General features: G+C 39.7%; 1 protein-coding gene across 1 annotated transcript in view; it reads right to left on the bottom strand.

The window, feature by feature from the left end:
* The window catches only part of LOC147178572 (helicase ARIP4-like), a 55,228-nt gene extending 35,421 nt beyond the window's left edge, over window positions 1-19,807 (bottom strand). Inside the window, exons 1-2 of the mRNA XM_086067820.1 lie at window positions 19,675-19,807; window positions 8,150-8,304 (exon numbers count right to left, since the gene is read on the bottom strand). Coding sequence (XP_085923946.1) covers window positions 8,150-8,270 — 121 coding nt within the window. The 5' untranslated portion in view covers window positions 8,271-8,304; window positions 19,675-19,807. The remainder of the gene's footprint in view (window positions 1-8,149; window positions 8,305-19,674) is intronic.

Raw genomic sequence — 19,807 nt, 5'->3', positions numbered from 1 at the left:
AATTATTATTCTATTTATGCCAGTAGCATATACTGTAGTGGCAGGCTGCTCTTCAATTGGATGGCAAAAGGTAAAACCAACCTGTGTTTATCAGTCTGTTGCCATTCAGACAACAGACTCCGTCATGGTTACCTGCAAATATATCATATCAGCTTTGTGTTCAACTATGCAAGCCCAGATTTCACAGCAAGTACATTTGTGACTAAACTAAGTTAAGATCGTTAATTCAGTAGGAAAACTTTTTTTAAATTTTGTTTGCTGGTTTACTGTGAGGTTTTTCTTATGCAAAATAAGTGCCTTGGCTCCAGAGGTTGGAAAACAACTCTCAACTCAAATTACAATTATACTATTATAATATGAAATTATTAAACAAGTTTTATTGGATGGACAGAAGACAAAGATGTGTCATAAATCATATCTAATATGGATAGAGAAATGTTTATCTTGTTATTACTCCCTCTACATGATGTGTGTGAATGAGCTCAGCTGATGCCCTAAGTACGCAGCCTTAGTCATCTCTTCATTCATGTTGTAAGCACCATCACACAGGATTTCAAACGAAACAAACAAGATGTGCTTTAATTGCAGATTTCCACCTTTATTTTGAGGGGATTTACAGAACGGTCAACATTTGCCTCCCAGGCCAAGCCTCGACACACCAATCCGGCGTAGCAAGTCGGAAAGTGTACGGCCGTATGCGCTCGTAGCTGTGTGCTATGCTATCATCGGTTATCCATTCCTCGAGTTAAACCAAACTCCCGTCTAACATCATGAAACCCGAGAACTCTCTCTACCTGCCCCGCTGCAATATGATTGGCTGCAGCGTCGCTGGAAGGATATGACGCACATGAGGCGCCGCCGTAACCATGGACGGAATCATGGAATAGCGTTCATAGGGGAAGGAAAAATGAGTTGCGTGAAAGGACCGAACGGAACGCAGACGGACCGAACCGAAAAACTACTGACCCGATCGGATTTAACGGTATTGAATCCCAAAAATGGTGAAGGCATCCTCATAACATTAAATGTCGAAAGAATGAACACAACAGGTGCTCTTCAAATTTGGCGGTAAAAAATATGGTGATAAAAAAAAACTTTTTAATTCAGCATTAATCGTAATTAATCAAAATTCTAAGATGTGATTAATCTGATAAAAAAAAATAACACACACACACATCCACACGCATGCAAATTAGGACAATGAAAGGTTAATGTCGGCGGAATCATGTCAAAACTACCGTCCAAGCGGGAAACACAATCTGTATGGCCCATTCATGCACACACACATACATACATACATACATACATGCATAGACACACAGTGCAATGCAGTTGGAGGGGGAGGGGCAGCAAAGCCAGAAAGCGGAGGAAGAGGCGGTGACGGCAGCAAAGTGAAGTGGGGGTGGACTGGCTGGTAAGTCATTACAACACACGCGTTCACCTTTGCCACACTAGCACAATTCGTGTAGCTCTTCCTCCAAGGGGGAGCAACGCTCACATTTCACACTTTATGGCGGCACACGAGAGACACGCACACACACAGTAAGCACATGTACAGTAGCAATCCTTCCATCAAACAATCGTCTATTCCTTTAAAGTAGGGATTCATCTTTTGTCACATAATGCCTTCATTAGCTTTAAGCCAGGCTTAGTTTTTTTTAAAGGGTTTTTGGGGGGGTTCTGGGTGGGGGGTGGTTGCGGCAACTCTGTTGGGATGTTGAAAGGGGTGCGCCGTTTCAAGTTGTGGGTTCTGGGAATCTGTCTAAGAAGCAAAGTGCTGTAATTATAGCTGGGTTAACATAGAGTCTTTTTTTGGCATTGTGATTGAAATTCTGTCACTTAATGTGCCACTACATCAACCAGAACAGCCATTTTAAAGTCCTGTGATTTATCAAGATGGAGTTTGTTCTTCTATTTAGCAACGGTAGTTACAAGTGCTTTAAAACAATTTCTCCCATCGCAGGCCAGCTCTGGGCGGACACTGCCATTTCCACGTTAATTTTCCACAGCATTACTGTACATTTGATGACCTCTCAGTCTACTGTTGACACTCAAACGAGTGCACACACACACACACACATCAAGCACACGCACACAGTTACTACGTTTACATGCAGGCAATAACCCTTTTAAAACCCGAATATTGGCAATATTCGGGTTTTGTAAGGCCAAGTAAACACGCGCAATAACAGGAATATGCTCTTATTCGCGTTTTAAAAAACCCGAATAAGACCCCTGGGTTACTCCTTTCATAACCGGAACGTATTCGGAATACCTCGATCAATCAATATTTTCGCTGTGCGCATGCTTGCTATTTTCTTCTTCGTCTTCTTTTCCTCTTCTTCTTCTTCGCTTATTTGATTCGCAAGGCATCTGGGTCTATGTAGTCACGACTTGTATGCGTTGCGTTTTCACGTTATTTTGTGTCTCTAAGGTGAAAATGCCACAGTTTGTACCTTTATACACATACAGTAAATACAAGTATATAACTCAAGCCGTTGTCAACAAACATGACGCTCGCAGCACAGAACCACACTTTTGGAGCGAGGAGGAAACCGACTACTTTATTTAGCGTGGTGAGTGACATAAATGTCTTTTATTGAACGTATAGTAAGTTAAAAGCGGAAATGACGTTATTTACGTAATTACGTTGTTCGCGCGTCGCGGTCCAAACGGGTTATTCCGATTTTTCTTGCCAATGACTGCTTTGCATCTTCTCATGTAGTGCCTGTACTGCACCATTCATATTCATGACCTTCCCTTTTCCTGGCTGATGTTTCAGCTTTCGTTCCCATCGTTTCTCAGCTTCGCAATTGCTCTTTGTTAAATCCGTAGACGGCTCTCTAGTTTTCATGTTGGTTATACCTGGCTCACACCAGCATACATCCCGACAATCAAAACCCACATCTCAAACTGAGCTGTGACATTCATCACTATTTATTGCTTGACTAATTACAAACCAGCGCAATATAGCACACCTGTACTTTTTTCTCTCATAATGAAAACTGGTTCGTTCAAACAATAGGTGTTGTCCTTGTCCTCTATGTTTAGTATCCACGTGTAAATGGCTTGAAATCGAACTTTTCAATCGACAGCAAAAAAACTGGCCTCCTCCTTAATTTTGCAGGGTTGTTTGTATGCACATTTACTGATACGCACTTGAACTTAAGACATAACTAAGACAATTAAAATTCAGAGGGAACTAGGTGTTCCATTCCAACGCCTTGATGAATTAGGCTGGAAATATCAATGTTTTTGCATCAATGTTTTTTTCCTCAACTCCTTCAAGAAAACATCAAGATCTGTTTTGCATTTATGACTGAATGCTAAGTGAGTCAAAGTGAGAAGCTGTTCCAAACTGGACACAAAAAAGTCTTGTCGCGACTCACCAAATCTAACAGGTGTCTGTGACATGGTGGGAGGAAAACATGTTGTGTTTCCTCATTCAGAATGCAAAAAACAGAGAGAGATGGATGCTGTTCACGCCTACACGCTGGCAGGGGAGCAACACGCTAATTAGTACACTCACCTCCTGATCCTGTGTGTGTGTGTGTGTGTTTGGTGTGCGCGCGTGCCTGTGTGCGTGCGCGCGCGAGGCACTTACGAAAGAAGTGACTAACCCTACTGGCAACTGTGCCAAGAACCCATGACACAAACCAGTCTCTTCAAACACTGGAAGGTACACGATGACGCACACACACTTTTGTCCTATCCACCTGTAGCAAAAAAGTCACGGCCCCTTTTTATAAAGTAAAGAAAACAAACAAAGAAATGTACATATTGTTCAGTGGTACTGTAGTGACCCTCATGGGTACCATTTTCTAAGGTTGAAACTTCCTGACTTGCAGACAGTGTTGATGTTTTGAACCATGGCAATGGCCTCTGCTTCTTTCGGTAGACTTTTCAGTAAAACACATGTACAGTGTATGATAATTTTAAACAGATTTACACAGGATTTCAGGTTCCAAGTTCATTTCTGATATTCCCGGAAAGCAGCGCAATGCAAATGCTTCTGTTACATGGTGAAAACAAATGGCATATTGCATTGCTTTTGCCTGTGACTAGCATACAAACCCGGCAGATTGTTATAGTAGTCAAACGGCTTTTCATCACATTTTGAAATCAAAATAATCCTCACAAATCAAATTACAATAATGATTGAAAACACACCATTTTCCTATTTTCAAAAGATTGCTATCATTGGAAAAAAAAGTTTGCTAAACATCCACATATAACATTAGTCATTGGTTCCTTAATATTTTGTTAAGTAATAACAGTCGCTACGAGACATAATTGGTCAATCTCAGCCTAGGAAAAATCATCAGCATTTAAAAACTACAATGAATATTAATAAATCAAATTGCGTTCAACAGCAAACATCTATCTAACAATATAATGTATAAATATCAACTGTATCTGATTATTCATTTTTTTAATTGCCTTACAGTATGATTAGAAACGTAATTTTTGTCACCATTATTTTTTACATGTTCTCATCGTATATTTTGTTTGTTCATATGGATTGAAATAGAAAAAGAAAAAACAACAACAATAATAATAAAGAGAGAAGCCTTTGTGAGTCCACCAACAATAGAAGTGATATGAGGATGAGAAACGATAGAGTTTCATGAAAGCGAAAAGACTACAAGCAGATAAAAATGGAATGTCGAACCAAGGGTGAAAACTTTGATAGGGGGCGGTGGCATCCTGGTGGGTTGTCATGACAACAGCAGGACAGAGTAGACTCAAGAGATGATAGCGGGTGGCGATGATGTCACAAGAGGAAAATAGATGCGCGATGTGACCAAGGGGGAAAATGTAAATGAGGTCTCAAACATACTAAGTCTCTCGAGCATCGCTTGCCCTGAAACATCCTCATGTCCAGCATCACCTGTGTGCATCCCCTTCCCCATTACGTTAAAAGTAAATAAATAAAAGAGGAAACAGAAAAGGCTGCTAATAGAATGTTACTGGGGGAAACAAATCATTTACAGTTAATAACATTTTTACAATGAAGCAAATTATTTTTTATTTACTTTATGTCTAATGTAGGAAAAAAGTTTTGACCCCCCCAAAAAATTATAATCAAATGATGTCCAATGGTACAAAAACTTTCTGTTGCTTTCCTTCTCAATTCTTGTGATATGTTTTCATAACAGTGATTATTTTTGGAGAATCGGCAAGCACAACATCAAGCATTGCTCTCAGGTCAAAGTGGCCCAGTAAGCACAAACCACAAACCACCAGTGTGGGCAGCCTTCAAGCACCCTGGCAGCTAGTCACCACTTGCCCTGAAAATTGAGGGAATCAAATGTTCTGCACTTTTCTCATAGGGCACCTTGTGAACCACAAAGGTGCCCCATTAACATTTTAAGTTAGAATAGCACCAGCAACTACTATTCCAATTTCCGAGTGACTTGTACAGCATTTAGGCCTCAGCCGACTGCACACTCACTTGCAGGGACAGTTATGCAAAGTGTTGCACAACTGCTGCGGTAAAATGTTTTATAAGCAAGAAAAGCCAAAATACCAGTCCAACCTTTTTTTGTTTGTTACATGATTAATGTTTCAATCACATTTATACGGTTGCTTGGGGGCCAATCTGGGCAAGGAATACAAAGTAACAGAATGAATGAAAATTTGGAGACACAAGAGATCATAAAAAACATTTTTTCACACACTCTTCAAACACACTTAAAATTATAAAAGGGGGAAGTCAAAAAACGTTATTCTGATGAATATTACATTTGTCGAATATGAGTTAAAAATGAAATCACAGTTACTCAGGTCTCAGGCAACAACCAATCACAGCTCAGCTTCAGAAATAGATGGATAAAAAGGGTTGGATTTTCCTGCATAACTATATTCCATAAATGTAACATTAATCAGAATGTCATGTTTAGACTAGTGAGGTCACATATAGCATGTTATTGTCAGGAAATGCTTAAGGTTGACTTGCCCTTGAAAACATACTTTCTAAACACATTTGAAAATGTATTTGAACAATTATGTACTTTTATGTGCACCACTTGGTTTCAGTTGTGCTAATTTTTTTAAGGCCTAGATACACCAATCCGACGTCGGGAGTCGGACAGCGTTGGACCGACGGCATGCGCCGTCTGATCCGTGTATAAATTGCTGTCGTAAAGTCTGATCGAGTTGGAACACGTCGGGGGGCATTTCCAGCAAATTCGACATGTTGAATTGGCGTTGGGGCATTTGATCACTGTGGCTGTTAGCTAGCGAATCAGCGCACGGGGCAAGAAAAGGAAGTGACAAACGCGGATTTTGCGCATCGTCACCCTGCTGTACCCTTCCGCATTTGAACGTACAATTCTGTCTGGACAGAAGATGACTTTGTTTCTTTGGTTCAATAGAAACCGGCATTGCATGATATTACCGTTAAAGGGTATGCCGACAAAGATATGAAAGCCAAACCATGGCATGACATGGGGACGCGACTGGATATAGCAGGTAGGATTGACTTTTAAATACGATACGATTGTTAAGTTTTGATATCCCGCCCCCGTAGAGAGGTTTCCGGTTGCCTTTAGGAATAATGACTACCGCCGCCGATGGTATGGAGGGGAATTACTTCTCGCGCATGCGCTGAAGGTATGTAATAGTCAGGGTCGGTGCGGTGTGTATTTACGTCATTTTTCTACGTGACGTGCCGACGTCTGGGTCAACGCCACGGGAGGTAGGCGTCGGTCACATTTGGCCGACTTCGGATTGGTGTATCTAGGCATTTAAGTGCTTCATGAATAAAGTTGATTGAGTCTATTATGAGTCTTTGAGAGGCAGGGCCTGATGGGGTGGCGTAGGTCGTTGGTGAGTCTGCATGTGAGTGTCTGGTGTGAACTACTCCTGCATAAGTGTGCTAATTGTGTATATGTGTACGACTCTTCTCCAGGCATTTAGAATAAGTTTTTTTTTGGTGTGAATCACGACTGTGTCTCTCCTTTCCATAATGCTAGGGCATTACAATATGTATTTAAAAAAAACGGATAGCCATAATATAGTGCTAGATGAAGGCCTAAAATGTATAAAAATAGAGACCCATCATGGATACATAAAAACACAGAAATGCAATATACAAATACTAATTGGTGCCTCCAATCGGGTTGAACAATTAGGTTAAATGTGGGTCCCATGTTGGTTTGACTAGGAAATCCATCACCTTGTTTGAGACCGTTTCTCCTTTCTTGCTTTGTTTTCTTTGAATATTTTATAATTTTGGTTATTGTTGTATTGCCTATCACAGTAGTTAAGAGTTTTGCTTCTTTTAAGTTCCAAGTAGATTTTTCCACATAGGTTGGAAAATAAAACCTGATTGCTTACTGTGTGTGTGTTTCATCAATATATAGTAACCTCTAAGCTTAACAAAGAACTCACAAAATCGTAAAAAAAGGATACAGCCTTCATTTTTAATGACTGATTGACGAGGTTCTCATCTATTATCCTGGTAAAACTATCAAAAATAGATGTGTAGCTCCGAGGTTCTGATTCAAAATTAAATTAAATATTAAATTTGAGTCTCCTTTAACTAATGAGTCAATTGATTATTCATTTAATAATGAAGAATTATTGATTTAATAATTAATTGGACCGATTTCCCTTATACATGTAACTTGAAACTTGTTGCTGAGGTTGTTCCAGTCGCACACAATTCTAAACAGATGTCATACCTCATGTATGTCATGGTGTACCTCTCGGGAGCTGAGTTCAGCCAGCAACTCAGTTGCTCGTTAGGTGGTACAGTAGGTGCCCAACTGAAGATAACTTTTTTTGTAATACTGTTTGTATCACTGAGTAAAAAACGTAATGTAATGTCTTTTTTTATGTTCACCGAGGGTGCAACGCAGCAACATAAACGCCAGCAACCTTGCAATTCAGGTGCATTTTTTTCTAAATTTAATAATCTGTAAGGCATTTATTTTCAAAGGTAATATAAAATACATTTGAAATCATATTCAAGTGTGCAGTTTGTGATCAATTTGACACCGGAATATATTTTTCCATTATTTACACAACACAGGAAGTGAACTAGCATCTTTCAAATAGTGCCTTTTCGCCATTTGTAAAGCTTTCAAATTACTTGGCCACCAGTTCAGATACGTCGAAAATGACAGTAATCTCGTGTACTCACCAGGCATTTCCTCGTCTTCATCATCATCTCCATCGTCCTCTGACTCTTCGTCAGTGATGTAGCAGATTTCTGGCTGGCCTTTGCTCCCAATCCGATGCTGCTGCTCCTCTTCATCGGACATCCTGTTGTGCTACCTCAGCATTGCCGCAAGACGCCTGAAAGAAGGCGGCATGTGATTGGTCGGCTGTTTGTAACCATCCATCCATCTATCAAATATGACGAACAGATTTCTGCACACGATCTGCCCAGTGATTGAGCACAGATGAGATAATAATGGAGGCGAGGTGCTCTCAAGAGTTTCTTGGGCACTTTAAAAGCTCTCTTAGCTGAATGATAATGACTCTCAGGCTTTTCTCAATAGTGTGGCTGTAATCCTAGGTTTACAGCAAAGACAGCATCCATGACATGATGCTCATATACAGATATGAAGAAAACAATGATGGGGCACTCAAGAAGGTTACATAGCAAGAAAACGACTTTACCTCTTTACTGAAAAAAAAATGCTTTTTGCCTCTACAATGGCAATGTACACAAATGGCTGATGTTCAAAATAAGATGTGACACCTGAAACAGCATTTCAACAGCTGAAATTCTCCCGGTCAAGTTGTGTTTGTGTGGCTACATGTTGGTCAGAAGTCAAAACACCTGATAATTTTTTTTTTCTCTTTTTAGAGCTCAGTATTGTTCATTCGGAAATGTCATCATCATTGCTCTTTTTTTTTTTTTTTTTTATAAATATATATATATATATATATATATATACACATATATACATACATATATACATATATACATACACACATACATACATTTTTTTTTTGTGTGTGTGTGGGTGAGTATGTGTGTGTGCGTGCGTGCGTGCGTGTGTTTGTTAGCTCACCAGAAAACCTATTAGAAAAAAAAAAAATCTCATACCGTTCACCTAAATCGAACACCAGGAGACCCGAGGGGACCGAAGAAAACCAAGGAAGGTGAAATCCAGCACCGACCAGACACCCCCCACCAGAACTCCTCTCCAGCCCAAGAAACATCCAGACCCCAACAAATCCAAAAAACATAAAATCAGGGAGGCCTCAAGAGACCAACGGAGAGACCGAAAAAAAAAAAAAAAAAAAAAAAAAAAACACCTGATAATTTTTTTTTTAATAAAAATACATTCAGCACTTGGTTTCCTGTAGTCAATATATGAAAAAAATAAAAAATAAAAAACGACTTTGGCCCATCACTTTCAGTGATTTGAATATTGAAAAGCATGAGAAAATGCAGGGATGGACGGGTACCGATACCAGGACACATTTCACGATGTCGGTACTCACGACGGATATCGATACTGGTATCGGCCCCCGCTCTTGTGGCCGTTTTTCGGTCAGGAACTAAAGGCTGAAATGTTAATTTTGCATTTGTTGACCACCACAGGGGGTTCCGGTAAGAGAGCAAATAAAAGGCTTCAGTTGTACTCAACAATTTAATAAGCTCTGAAGTGCAGACAGATCTTTGTATACTATATAGTATATCGCCATTGACTACTGCACTGCTATGAGATGAATGACGAACGGAGAACGTCAAACAGGAAACAGCCTTTCAAATTTAAAGCATGGATTTCAAAACAAGATATAATCACACTAATCAGGTTGAGGAATTTTTAACATGGTAGATATTACTAAATTATTTAAAACACTGTTTTATTGAATTGAATTATTTGCACTTTATTCCTTAAAAGGAAGTTTTACAACCACATATCTATTTTGATTGGGACTTTTCCCCCCTTGGCCACTGGATTATTTGTTTCATTTTATTTATCTTTTTTTTAAATTAATTGTGTGTGCTCTCGGCAAAATTACTTTTATGAGCAAATTGAAAATAGAATTGCCATTAATTTCAAGCAATTTTAAGGAAATTTGCTATAATTGGGACAGGTAGGTCTTTTTAAAAAACAAAAACATCGGTCATTGTTTTGTCATTGGAAATATTAATATTAATCAACCGGTTATGACCTCTTTTGAAACAGCGACTTTTTATCCAATTAAAATGAGATTACAATGCCTCCCATTTATTAATTATTTTTTAAAACTGAGTCTCTTGTTGCAGCTGTTGTGAAAGCTATATATAAATAAAGTTCAGTTGATTAATAATCAATGATTATGCATAGTTTATTCATATAGGAACTTCAATATAGGATATAAGACCTGCACATTAGCGTGAAATTCCATGCTTATCTGTTTGCTGTTGACTCCACAAGGAACTTTAAAGCTGCATTGCTGCCATTACCACAGTACGAACACAGACCACAACTTTAAACCTTTAAACCAACTTTATGTGTTCTTATGCAACAGAACATGGCAGAGAGAGGCAACACGTAAGTATAGCTGGGAAGGCATTGAAGGAAATGTCTTCTTTTGCATGCCTCCAACTGCTGCAACACGCGTGTGCATATTTGTCACAATGTAACAACCCAAATTGCCTATTATTAACTATTTGGATTGGGAATACAACAATAAAGTTCTTCAGCTTTATTTGCATTGAGTTAAAAAAGACAGTCATAAATCAGTTATTGCAGGAAACCCAAGTGTGTGTGACCAAATGTTTTTGTTTTTAACATTTTGCGGCTTTTTAGTTACTCTAAATCCAAAAGAAAAAGTTGAAAATAGAGCAGACGTTTTGTAGTTAAAGGACTGAAATTCTATTTAAGTGTATTGCGAATATATTTTACACTTGTATGCCTATTATGAATGTTATAAAATGAGATGTCTTATTATGCGGCATTAATAAAAACTAAATAAGAGTGTTTTATTGTTTACTATCAACGGTGATGCCCTGCAATCGTCTGGCAACAAGTCCAGGGTGCACTTTGCCTATCACCCAAAATCAGCTGGGAACAGGGCTGGACTGGCCATCATAATATGCATGGTAATTGAAACCTTTTTCCAAACATTAAATGAAAACAGTCAAACATCCCATCCACCCATTTTGTATCCTATTTGTCATCATTAGGATCACGAGGGAACTGTAGGCTATCTCAGCTGACTGCGCAAGAGGCGGGGTTGAACTGATCGGCAGCCAATCGCAGAGCACTTACTCACATTCACACATATGGACAATCTAGATCAGTGGTGTCCAAACTCGGTCCTCGAGGGCCGGAGTCCTGCAAGGTTTGGATGTTTCCCTGCTCCAATGCACCTGTTCCAATGAACAGAATCGTTATCAGGCTTATGCAGAGCTTGCTGATGAGCTTCAGGTGTGTTGGAGAAGAGAAACATCCAAAACCTGCAGGACTCCAGCTCTCAAGGATCGAGTTTGGTACCAGCGTACCAGGGGAGAAGATGAACGCTCCAAACAAGAAGGCCTGAGCCCAGTGTCAAACCTGGAACCTCTGGACTGTGAGCCAGAAGTGCTAACCACTATTGCACTATGCTGCCGTAAAGCTTCTCTAGTGGGCAATTGCCTGATAGGGATAAATAAAGTTTTCTGAATCACGTGGGGATATTTTTTACTACACCATACTGTGTCCAAAGCGCTTTACGATGCCTCACATTTACCCATTCACACACCAGTGGTTGCCAGGCAGGGGTTCAATGTCTCGCTCAAGGATACTGGTGAGGATCGAACGCACAACCTCACTGAATGGGAGACGACCATCTTTCCAATGAGCCATTCAGCCTCGATATGTGAATTAGGTCTTCCAAGGACTTTAGGGTGCAGCCTAAGTTTTGTGGGGTCAGACAGCAATTTAATGTGTATGAGGTCACAGTGGAAGGCCTACAGAGAATAAGAGGTGGGGTTTTGACGGAGAAGCTGGGGTGAGAGAGGGACAGTCTGGCCTGTCTGTCTGCTGTCCTAAAAAAAAACACGCTGCCATGGGAAAGTGGGGGAGGTGCTCGAGAACCACAAATAGACGGCTTCTTTTTTTTTTCAACACTACAAGTTGACAAAGACAGCTCACTTTTAAATTGGGTTGAGGCTATTAAATCCCATTAGGCTAACAGTACAGCTACAATTCAATAAACGGATAACAATTAGATTGTACATTGTGTGGCAACTGAAATCAAACTTAAAAAGTCTTCCAGAAAATATATTGTTGAATGTTTCATATTTGGCCATTAAAACCAAATGCCTATAGCTTTCTGTTGAGGAATTATCAAACATAATAGATGGAATATAATCATTTCTACCTCTCGTTGTAGAGGGAGGGAGCGCAATACATCGTTAGGCATCAGTAGTGCTGCTGCGGTGATTGACAAGAGAACTAAGACTGAAATGCTGAAAAGATGATCACTTATCCAAAATTAGTATCAAATGCTATTCTTTAAATATTGCATGATTTTTCCAGTTCATTTTATAATACATGTGAATAGCTAACGACATAACCTATTACTTTTTTATATCACAGACACATTAGTTCCCGTTCAACATTGTGAACGTCGAGGCGCCACACTGCAGTTAAAGGATGCAAATGTTGCTACTTAAGTCGCTTATTGAAGTGTTCAAATAAAGAGTTGTGTAGCTTCTGAGCAAGCAAGGTGACAGCATGAAGGAGAAAGAGGGGAGTGAAATAAAAGAAATGATTAAAGGGGGTGTGAACGCAGCTGCTTGCATAAGACTGCTTACATAAGATCTGGCTAATAATGTCACTGTTCAGCTTACCAGAAAATAAAGTTATATAAGGTGTGTGTCGAGATTGCAAGGACATGCCGCACAAGTAATTGTCATTTGATACATTTTCCCTTCCTGTAACATCCCAAGATGTGCTGTAAAAACTCTCTAAGGTGCAAGTAACCACTATTAATGTTTTTTAGGACTCATTGAGGAATTTAATTCAAGCAAACCTCACCAGCTTTTGAAATCTATTTTTATACATCTGCCACTTATTTTGCCATTCATATATCATTTAGAAAACAGTTGCATCCAAAGAAAATTATCAACCCCCAAAACCCCCACCCCCCCGAAACTCCATCTCATACATTTGAAATGGTGCTCATAAAATGCATGTTGTATAACAACACCCAATGCATTAGGTTGGCTGGCAGCTTTCGAATCACGTCCTCCTGGCTTGTGTAAGAGAATTACGCAATAGTGAGGCCCTGCTGGTTCTGATGCACACATGCTAGCTATATGCATTCAAAGTGAATTATTTTTGTACATTCTGTGTTAGCGATAGAGCGGTCGCAAATGCTGTGTTGTGTATTATATGGTGTAGCCTTGCAGTGAAATGTATGCTGATAGGCTGTCATATATATGCCAAGTCTGAAGTGGCACTGTAGCTGTAGGAGGAGAAGAAGACGGCGAAGAAGAAGGAGAAGGCCCTGTCCCTATACTCCCACTTCCAACTTTGTGTCCCTGAATTGCGCGTTCCTGTTGATTGCTGTGAGTGGTAGGGTGTCCCAGTGTCCGAAAAGCGCAGTCGCTCCGCCCCCTTTGGTGCTCAGCCGAAGTGTATTACCCATAATTCTTTACGAATTTGACCAAAATAGCAGGGAATGGCAGCATTCGATGGCAATTCCTGTGCCTGTGCCAATGTTTTTTCCAATTGTAGGTGTCAAAGTATTATTTTATCAGTTGTATATGTGTAATTTTAATCGAAGTCACCTACATATTTTGTCCTAGTGTAGTAGCGACCTGCTCCGCATGCGCTGCAGATCGTGTAGGCACCACAAATACATGCTTCGCAAATCAGGCGTGGAGCCATAGCTGCCATCGACTGGGGTTTTTACTTTACGAGTACTTTACTGCAGTTTTTATATCATTTTAAGCATCAAAATTGCCAAAACAACAACCGCTGTTGTAATGTTTGATGATGCAGATTGACCACATGGCGCAAGTCAATACAGGCAGAGGTGGTATCATCCTGACTATGATGGGTGACTGGTATCGGTGCCAATGCCAATGTCTTATTTTTAAGGTATCGGTGCTATACCATTATCGGCCGCCCTCCTGCAGCCATTTTATGATCAGGGACTAGAAATGTGAAATTATAAGTTGTTTTTGCCATTTTTAAACTACAATCATTAAAAATGCATCATCTAGTACATATTAAATTGTAAATATAGTTCAGCGTTGTTCCAAAACACTATTATGTTTATTGTATATACAAAGTTGTTCTTACTTTAGCAATGGCTGGAACGCGCCACCTCTGCCTCATAACAAGGAAATGGGCGTGTGCAACAGTTGCTCCATGATCTGTTTCTTCTTGGGTACATTAAAGTAAAAAAAGGAAAAAAAGAAAGCTATTTATATATTTATATATTTATTTAATGTAAAATGTATTTAGTTATTTGGAGAACATAACTTGATGTATGCATGATTTTGACTGACTGTGTTAACCAGAACAATAAACAATTTATCTTTGTTTACATTCACTTCAAACGCTTTGAGGTCGAAACTGGGATGTTTCAAATGGGATATGTCCAACTTTCCGAGATGGGAAAGCCAGTTCCAGAAAGTAAAAACCCTGCCACAGTTTGTCGTTTGCTACAGGTGCTTGTACTCAACCGGCAGGTAAATTAGGTCATTACGAGAAGCACCCGTGGCTAAAGCCAAACTCTGTTAGGGTATTTACTAGTGATGGGAAAATGAAGCTTCATGAAGCACTTGTGATATTTTTTGACTCCCCTAGATGGTGCTCTTGGTTTAAATATAAAGGCTAATGCAAAGGAAATTGATTACATTTCCACTGCATCTTTCAACCAAGAGTGCCATCTAGAGGAGTCAAAAAATATCACAAGTGCTTCATGAAGCTTCATTTTCCCATCACTAGTATTTACTTTCTTGACCTGGTTTTCCAATCTATGCCAACTTCCCAGTTCCCACCTTCCTCGAATGCAGCGTACGAAGGAGGAAGGAGGAAAAGGAGGAGAAGGAGAAGAAGAAATAGAAGAAGAAGAAGTTGCGCATAATCACAGAACTTATTTTTGTTTGCTTGTTTGTTTTGGATGGATGATGAGGTGTTGCTTCTTCGTTGTGTCACTACACAGTTTTCAGGAGAGATGTGCAGGTGAAGCCTCATGAAGCGTTGAGGCTTTGCTTCTTTTCGATTGTGCCGAAACAGATTTGGCACTTTGTTGCTACAGTAAAAGCTAAATTAGGGACATTTGGTGGAAGTCAGAGAAACCTATGTCAAGGGTAAAACATTAACTCATTCTAATCTTTGAGCAATAAAAGTAAAAAAAAAAAACATATATGCTACTGCTCAATGGACAAAGTGTTATGTTTAAGTAAAAAAAAAAAGAAAAGAAAAAAGATCTGCAATAGAAAGTTTTAGGCCAGTTCGCTTTACGCGCACTATTTTTCCATCTTTTGAAAGTATCACATGGCACTGACGATGCTGAAAGACAGTGTGCCATGCCAAAATAATGACTAAGCGAGAGGACTCGCTTGAATTTTGGCTATTCTTAGTTGGAATTCAACAAAGGCAAAAGTGAAAATAACTCTTAGATGTCACATTGTTGTTTGACGAAGATAGAAAATATCGAGAGAGAAAAAATTTAAAAAACACAAAAGGTAATAGTAAAACAAAGCTCCCACCAATCACCATGATTCACTTCAGCTCTAGCCCGTTGCAATCCACAGTAAGAATCGGAAGAGCAGGCTTGAATTCATGGCGAGTTTTTTCATTATGTTTAAATGTGATTAACAAAGAAAAAGAGTCCTGTTTTCCTTTTTCATTTCAAAATATCAATCCATATAAAATCAATCTATGTTTTTTTTTATTATTTCATTTCAGTTTAAGTTAGGGTACAAGGTGTTTTATTACATGTGTTTGATTTCAGCACATTTGTCTATATTTGTCCAACGCTAAAAGTACCTGACCTAGAAAATATGAATAACCCCAAGCCTGCTGTGTCTATTTTTAAACAGCCCTTGAAAAACTTGTACCTTTGAACCTGTAAGACGTACACATTCATGTAGGATTAACCTGCATTAAACAATGGGGAACATACACACATACACACGAACATGCACATGCACATGCACACACGTGACCTGGATCAGTAAAAAATGCTGACCTGCATCCACTTGCTTCACAGGATATTTTTAAATAGATGAACACCTCAGGCCTCACCCAGGCATCAGCTGATCGAATCCATACAAACGCTAGTTTATGATGCGTTTTGAACTGTCCTTAGTATAATGCATCAAATTAGATCAACACATTGTGTTGATTCTCAATCCCTAAGCTGCATTGTGACAGATGACTGAGCAGCAGGTAAAGTCAAACATCCAAGACCATTTAGCAGTGGGGGAGGGCTCGGAAATGATTGAAACAAGATACTCTGATTGGACTCTTCTGGCAGCCCTCCAGCCAATCACTGGTGACTTTGAGGGTTCATTGTGGTCGTATGGGGGTTGTAAGGGGACACAAGTAGGGGAAGGGTCTCCAATAGGTGTTTATTTGCTTAGAAGGGGCAGCTGAGCCTGCTTGCTGCCACAACAACAACAACAACAAAAAAGCAGTCTGACTGAAACAATCAATATGAAATATCACAAAAAAAGAGAGAGAGAGAATACAATATAACAATAGATGGAAAAAGTATTTCCCCTCTAATGCAAGAAAAGTTTTTTTGTTGTTTTCTTCTTCAAATTGAACGTATAATGGAGATGAAATTGGTCAAGTAACATTTGTTCCTGATAGCAACTCACTGCTAAGACAAAAACAAGGTGTGAAAATAAAATCATAGCTTTGATGTTACATTAATTAATCTTTACTTAACAAATGCCGTTCTTTAATGTCATTATCTAGCAACATATTTGCCACAAAAAAAAAAAAAAAAAACACTTTTCATAATTCAATCACAGTCTGGACTTCTATTTAACCAAACCCTGCAAACTTTACGTTTGCACTGATCATCACTTTGGCGTTGAGTAACCAAACATATTCAATATGGTGTTGAGCTGTGGTAAGCTTGAGTTTGAGTGTGTGGTGACTGACTTGAGTGACCCATTATACAAAACATTCACCACAACTATTTGCTCCTCTATTTGTGCCTGGCAACTGCCCAAGCTTCAGGCTGCTGGCAAATTGGCTATTGTTACCATTCATGTCACAGTCACAAGAGTTCGTAGCTTGGACTAACTACGTGTTGACCGTACACACAAGGATTTTCAAGCGGAAATAATCATCTTTACTTGGCCAGATTGTTTGCTTAGCTGATCAGGGATGAAAAATCACTCCTAACAAACTCAATTGGAAGGTAGAAAAAAAGTCAAACGCTAAAATTTGTCCCACTTGTCCACATATGTGAAGGCCACTTGAGCTATTATTTTTGTCTCTAAAGGGAAGCATGTATAGAGTATTCTTTAAAAACTCTGACAGCAAACAAAACTGCTTCTCCAAAGCTGTAATTCATGTTTAACGTATACAATACAAAACACGCACATCAAAATCTGTAGTACAATAACTAATTTCATACAATAATAATAAAAAGGACCACATCATAGTTAATTAATTATCATCCCGTTCATCTTATATAGCGCCTGTTGTCTCATTCCAGTTTATCTCTGCTGACATTGAAGACCACCAGCAGTTGAAAAACAGAACCAGAAAACAACCTGCTGGAACAGGAAGTTGAACTGTTAGACCAACTTGGAACTAGAATAGGAAACCCACTAAGCAGAAAACAAAACCAACCAGAACTAGAACCGGAAGAATAATCAATCAGGGGGAAAAAATCCCAGCTATTCTCGTCATGGTTGACTAAACCATACCCGTGGTTGCTCTGGCATTAAGTGGTCCATCCACTCCCACACTAGGGATGACTTATTAATGAGAAGGAGTGGAGGTCAGCGCCACTCTCCTGGTCTAAGACAAGAATCTCAGTTGCTCTCAACAGAAAAAATGTGGGTCAGCATTCATCGCTAGTTCCCCTTTGCTGTTTTACATGAGCCATAACTGCAGGTCCGACACTACTCCTTCCATCCTACACACTTTTTTATTTATTCCTTGTTCTTGCAGGTTCCAATATTTGACTTCTTGATGTTCGACATCTCACGGATTGCCTTTATGAAACTGAAGCAGCACCTCCAACATCCAGCCTTTTCAATCTGCTACATGCCGTTGTGCCAATGAAATTTCACCCGACGTCAGCAACACGCACTCGCTGACATCGCTCCATCGTTCGTGCCTATGCAACTGTTGGCGCTCTCTTCCTGTAGTCAGCCACCTGCTGAGCTTTTTAACAGGAACACACTGGAGTGATTGAGGAAGAGGTGAGATGCCACAGATACGCCCGCATGTTATTTATTCGGAGTTTAAAGCCACATTTATTTTCAAACAAAACTGCACTGCGTCTAGTCTCGTGCAAGGGTGCCAAAATGGCAAGGTATATAAATCAGTGGTTTTGGTACCCTTTAAAACTTTAGGCAATAAAAGCAAAAATTACAGCACTCACAGTTAGGGAGTGTGTGTGAAGCTGCATCCCACTCTAACAAGAGTTCAGATGGCACCATTTCGCCAAACCAAAGTTCACAGCGAGATTACAAGCATGAACAACACTCCCATGTTTAGCTATTCCATTTTTTGGGGGGTATTATATATTAATGAGCACATTTGAGGATAACAGCTTGCGGTAACAGTCTTGATGATGTAACAATGTGGACCTCATGTAACCCACAGGCTGTATTTTTTCACACCGTTGCTTTAGTCTCCATGAACCTGTCATGCATGTGTTTGGAATGTGGTAAGAAGCCGGACAATCCAGAAAGCCCAGAGGAGCAGAGCTGAGAATTAAACTCCAAATTTCAAGACGTGTTAAATCACTAGTACACCTTCCACCCATGGACTTATGACTGGACTGTCAATATGACCCTAAGCAAGAGGGCAGCCATCTTACGATGCCACTTTACAAACATCTGCTCTTTTTTTTTTTTTTTTTGCTTTTACACTAGGCTCCCGTATGGTGAAATGAGAGCCTTGTAAAGCGCGAACTTCACTGTTTGCATTGACCATTCAGAGTATATTATCTCAATATCGTTTTTTGTGATTCACAGATGTTAGGTTTATATTGTGCTGCGATTTTTTTTCCTGATCAGCTTTACAAGTATTTGTCTTATCAATGAAATGTACACGTTGCACTTGTTGGTACAAGTACAACAGTATGTCATACACTGTGGAATTTTCCCAGCAGAGGCAGAAAACAAAGTGAAAAGTAAACACTGTGGAGAAATCAATGTATTCAAGTTAGGTGGCCGACCCCGTATAGCTCATTATTTTGTTGGGCCCTCAGGAGCCTGTTAGGTAACACTGGCAGACAGACAGTAGGAGAGGCGATAAAAACAGCGCACGCACAATTATTATGATGAAAAAAAACCAATGCCACTGGAAAAAAAAAAAGACAAGCAGCTTGCTTGCTTGCTTGTTTTATAACCCAGAGGGAAAGCTGCATCATTGCATGGCGGACTGAGGGCGAGGTTGCAGCCGCTATTGTCTGCAGCCCCAAAAGACCCCACACACAGGCGCGCGCGCACTTATACACACGCACACACACAAAACAAGCCAAATATAAGTGCTTGAATACGGGCAAAACGTCTCTTACCTGCCCTCCCGCTGCTGGTCTGCGGCGATTATGCTCCAAACAAAAGAAAAGCAAACAAAGAAGGGCGTGCAAGTGTAATGCGAGGCTAGAAAGCTTGTGGGCTTTCAGTCATTCATCAGTTTGTTGTTAACAG

Source organism: Leptonotus elevatus, chromosome 2 (assembly GCF_054856555.1).
Source record: "Leptonotus elevatus isolate MCC_2025b chromosome 2, RoL_Lele_1.0, whole genome shotgun sequence".
In the NCBI taxonomy this organism is placed as follows: Eukaryota; Metazoa; Chordata; class Actinopteri; order Syngnathiformes; family Syngnathidae; genus Leptonotus; species Leptonotus elevatus.
Note: the sequence above shows the minus strand (reverse complement) of the source record. Positions and strands in the feature narration are given on the sequence as shown.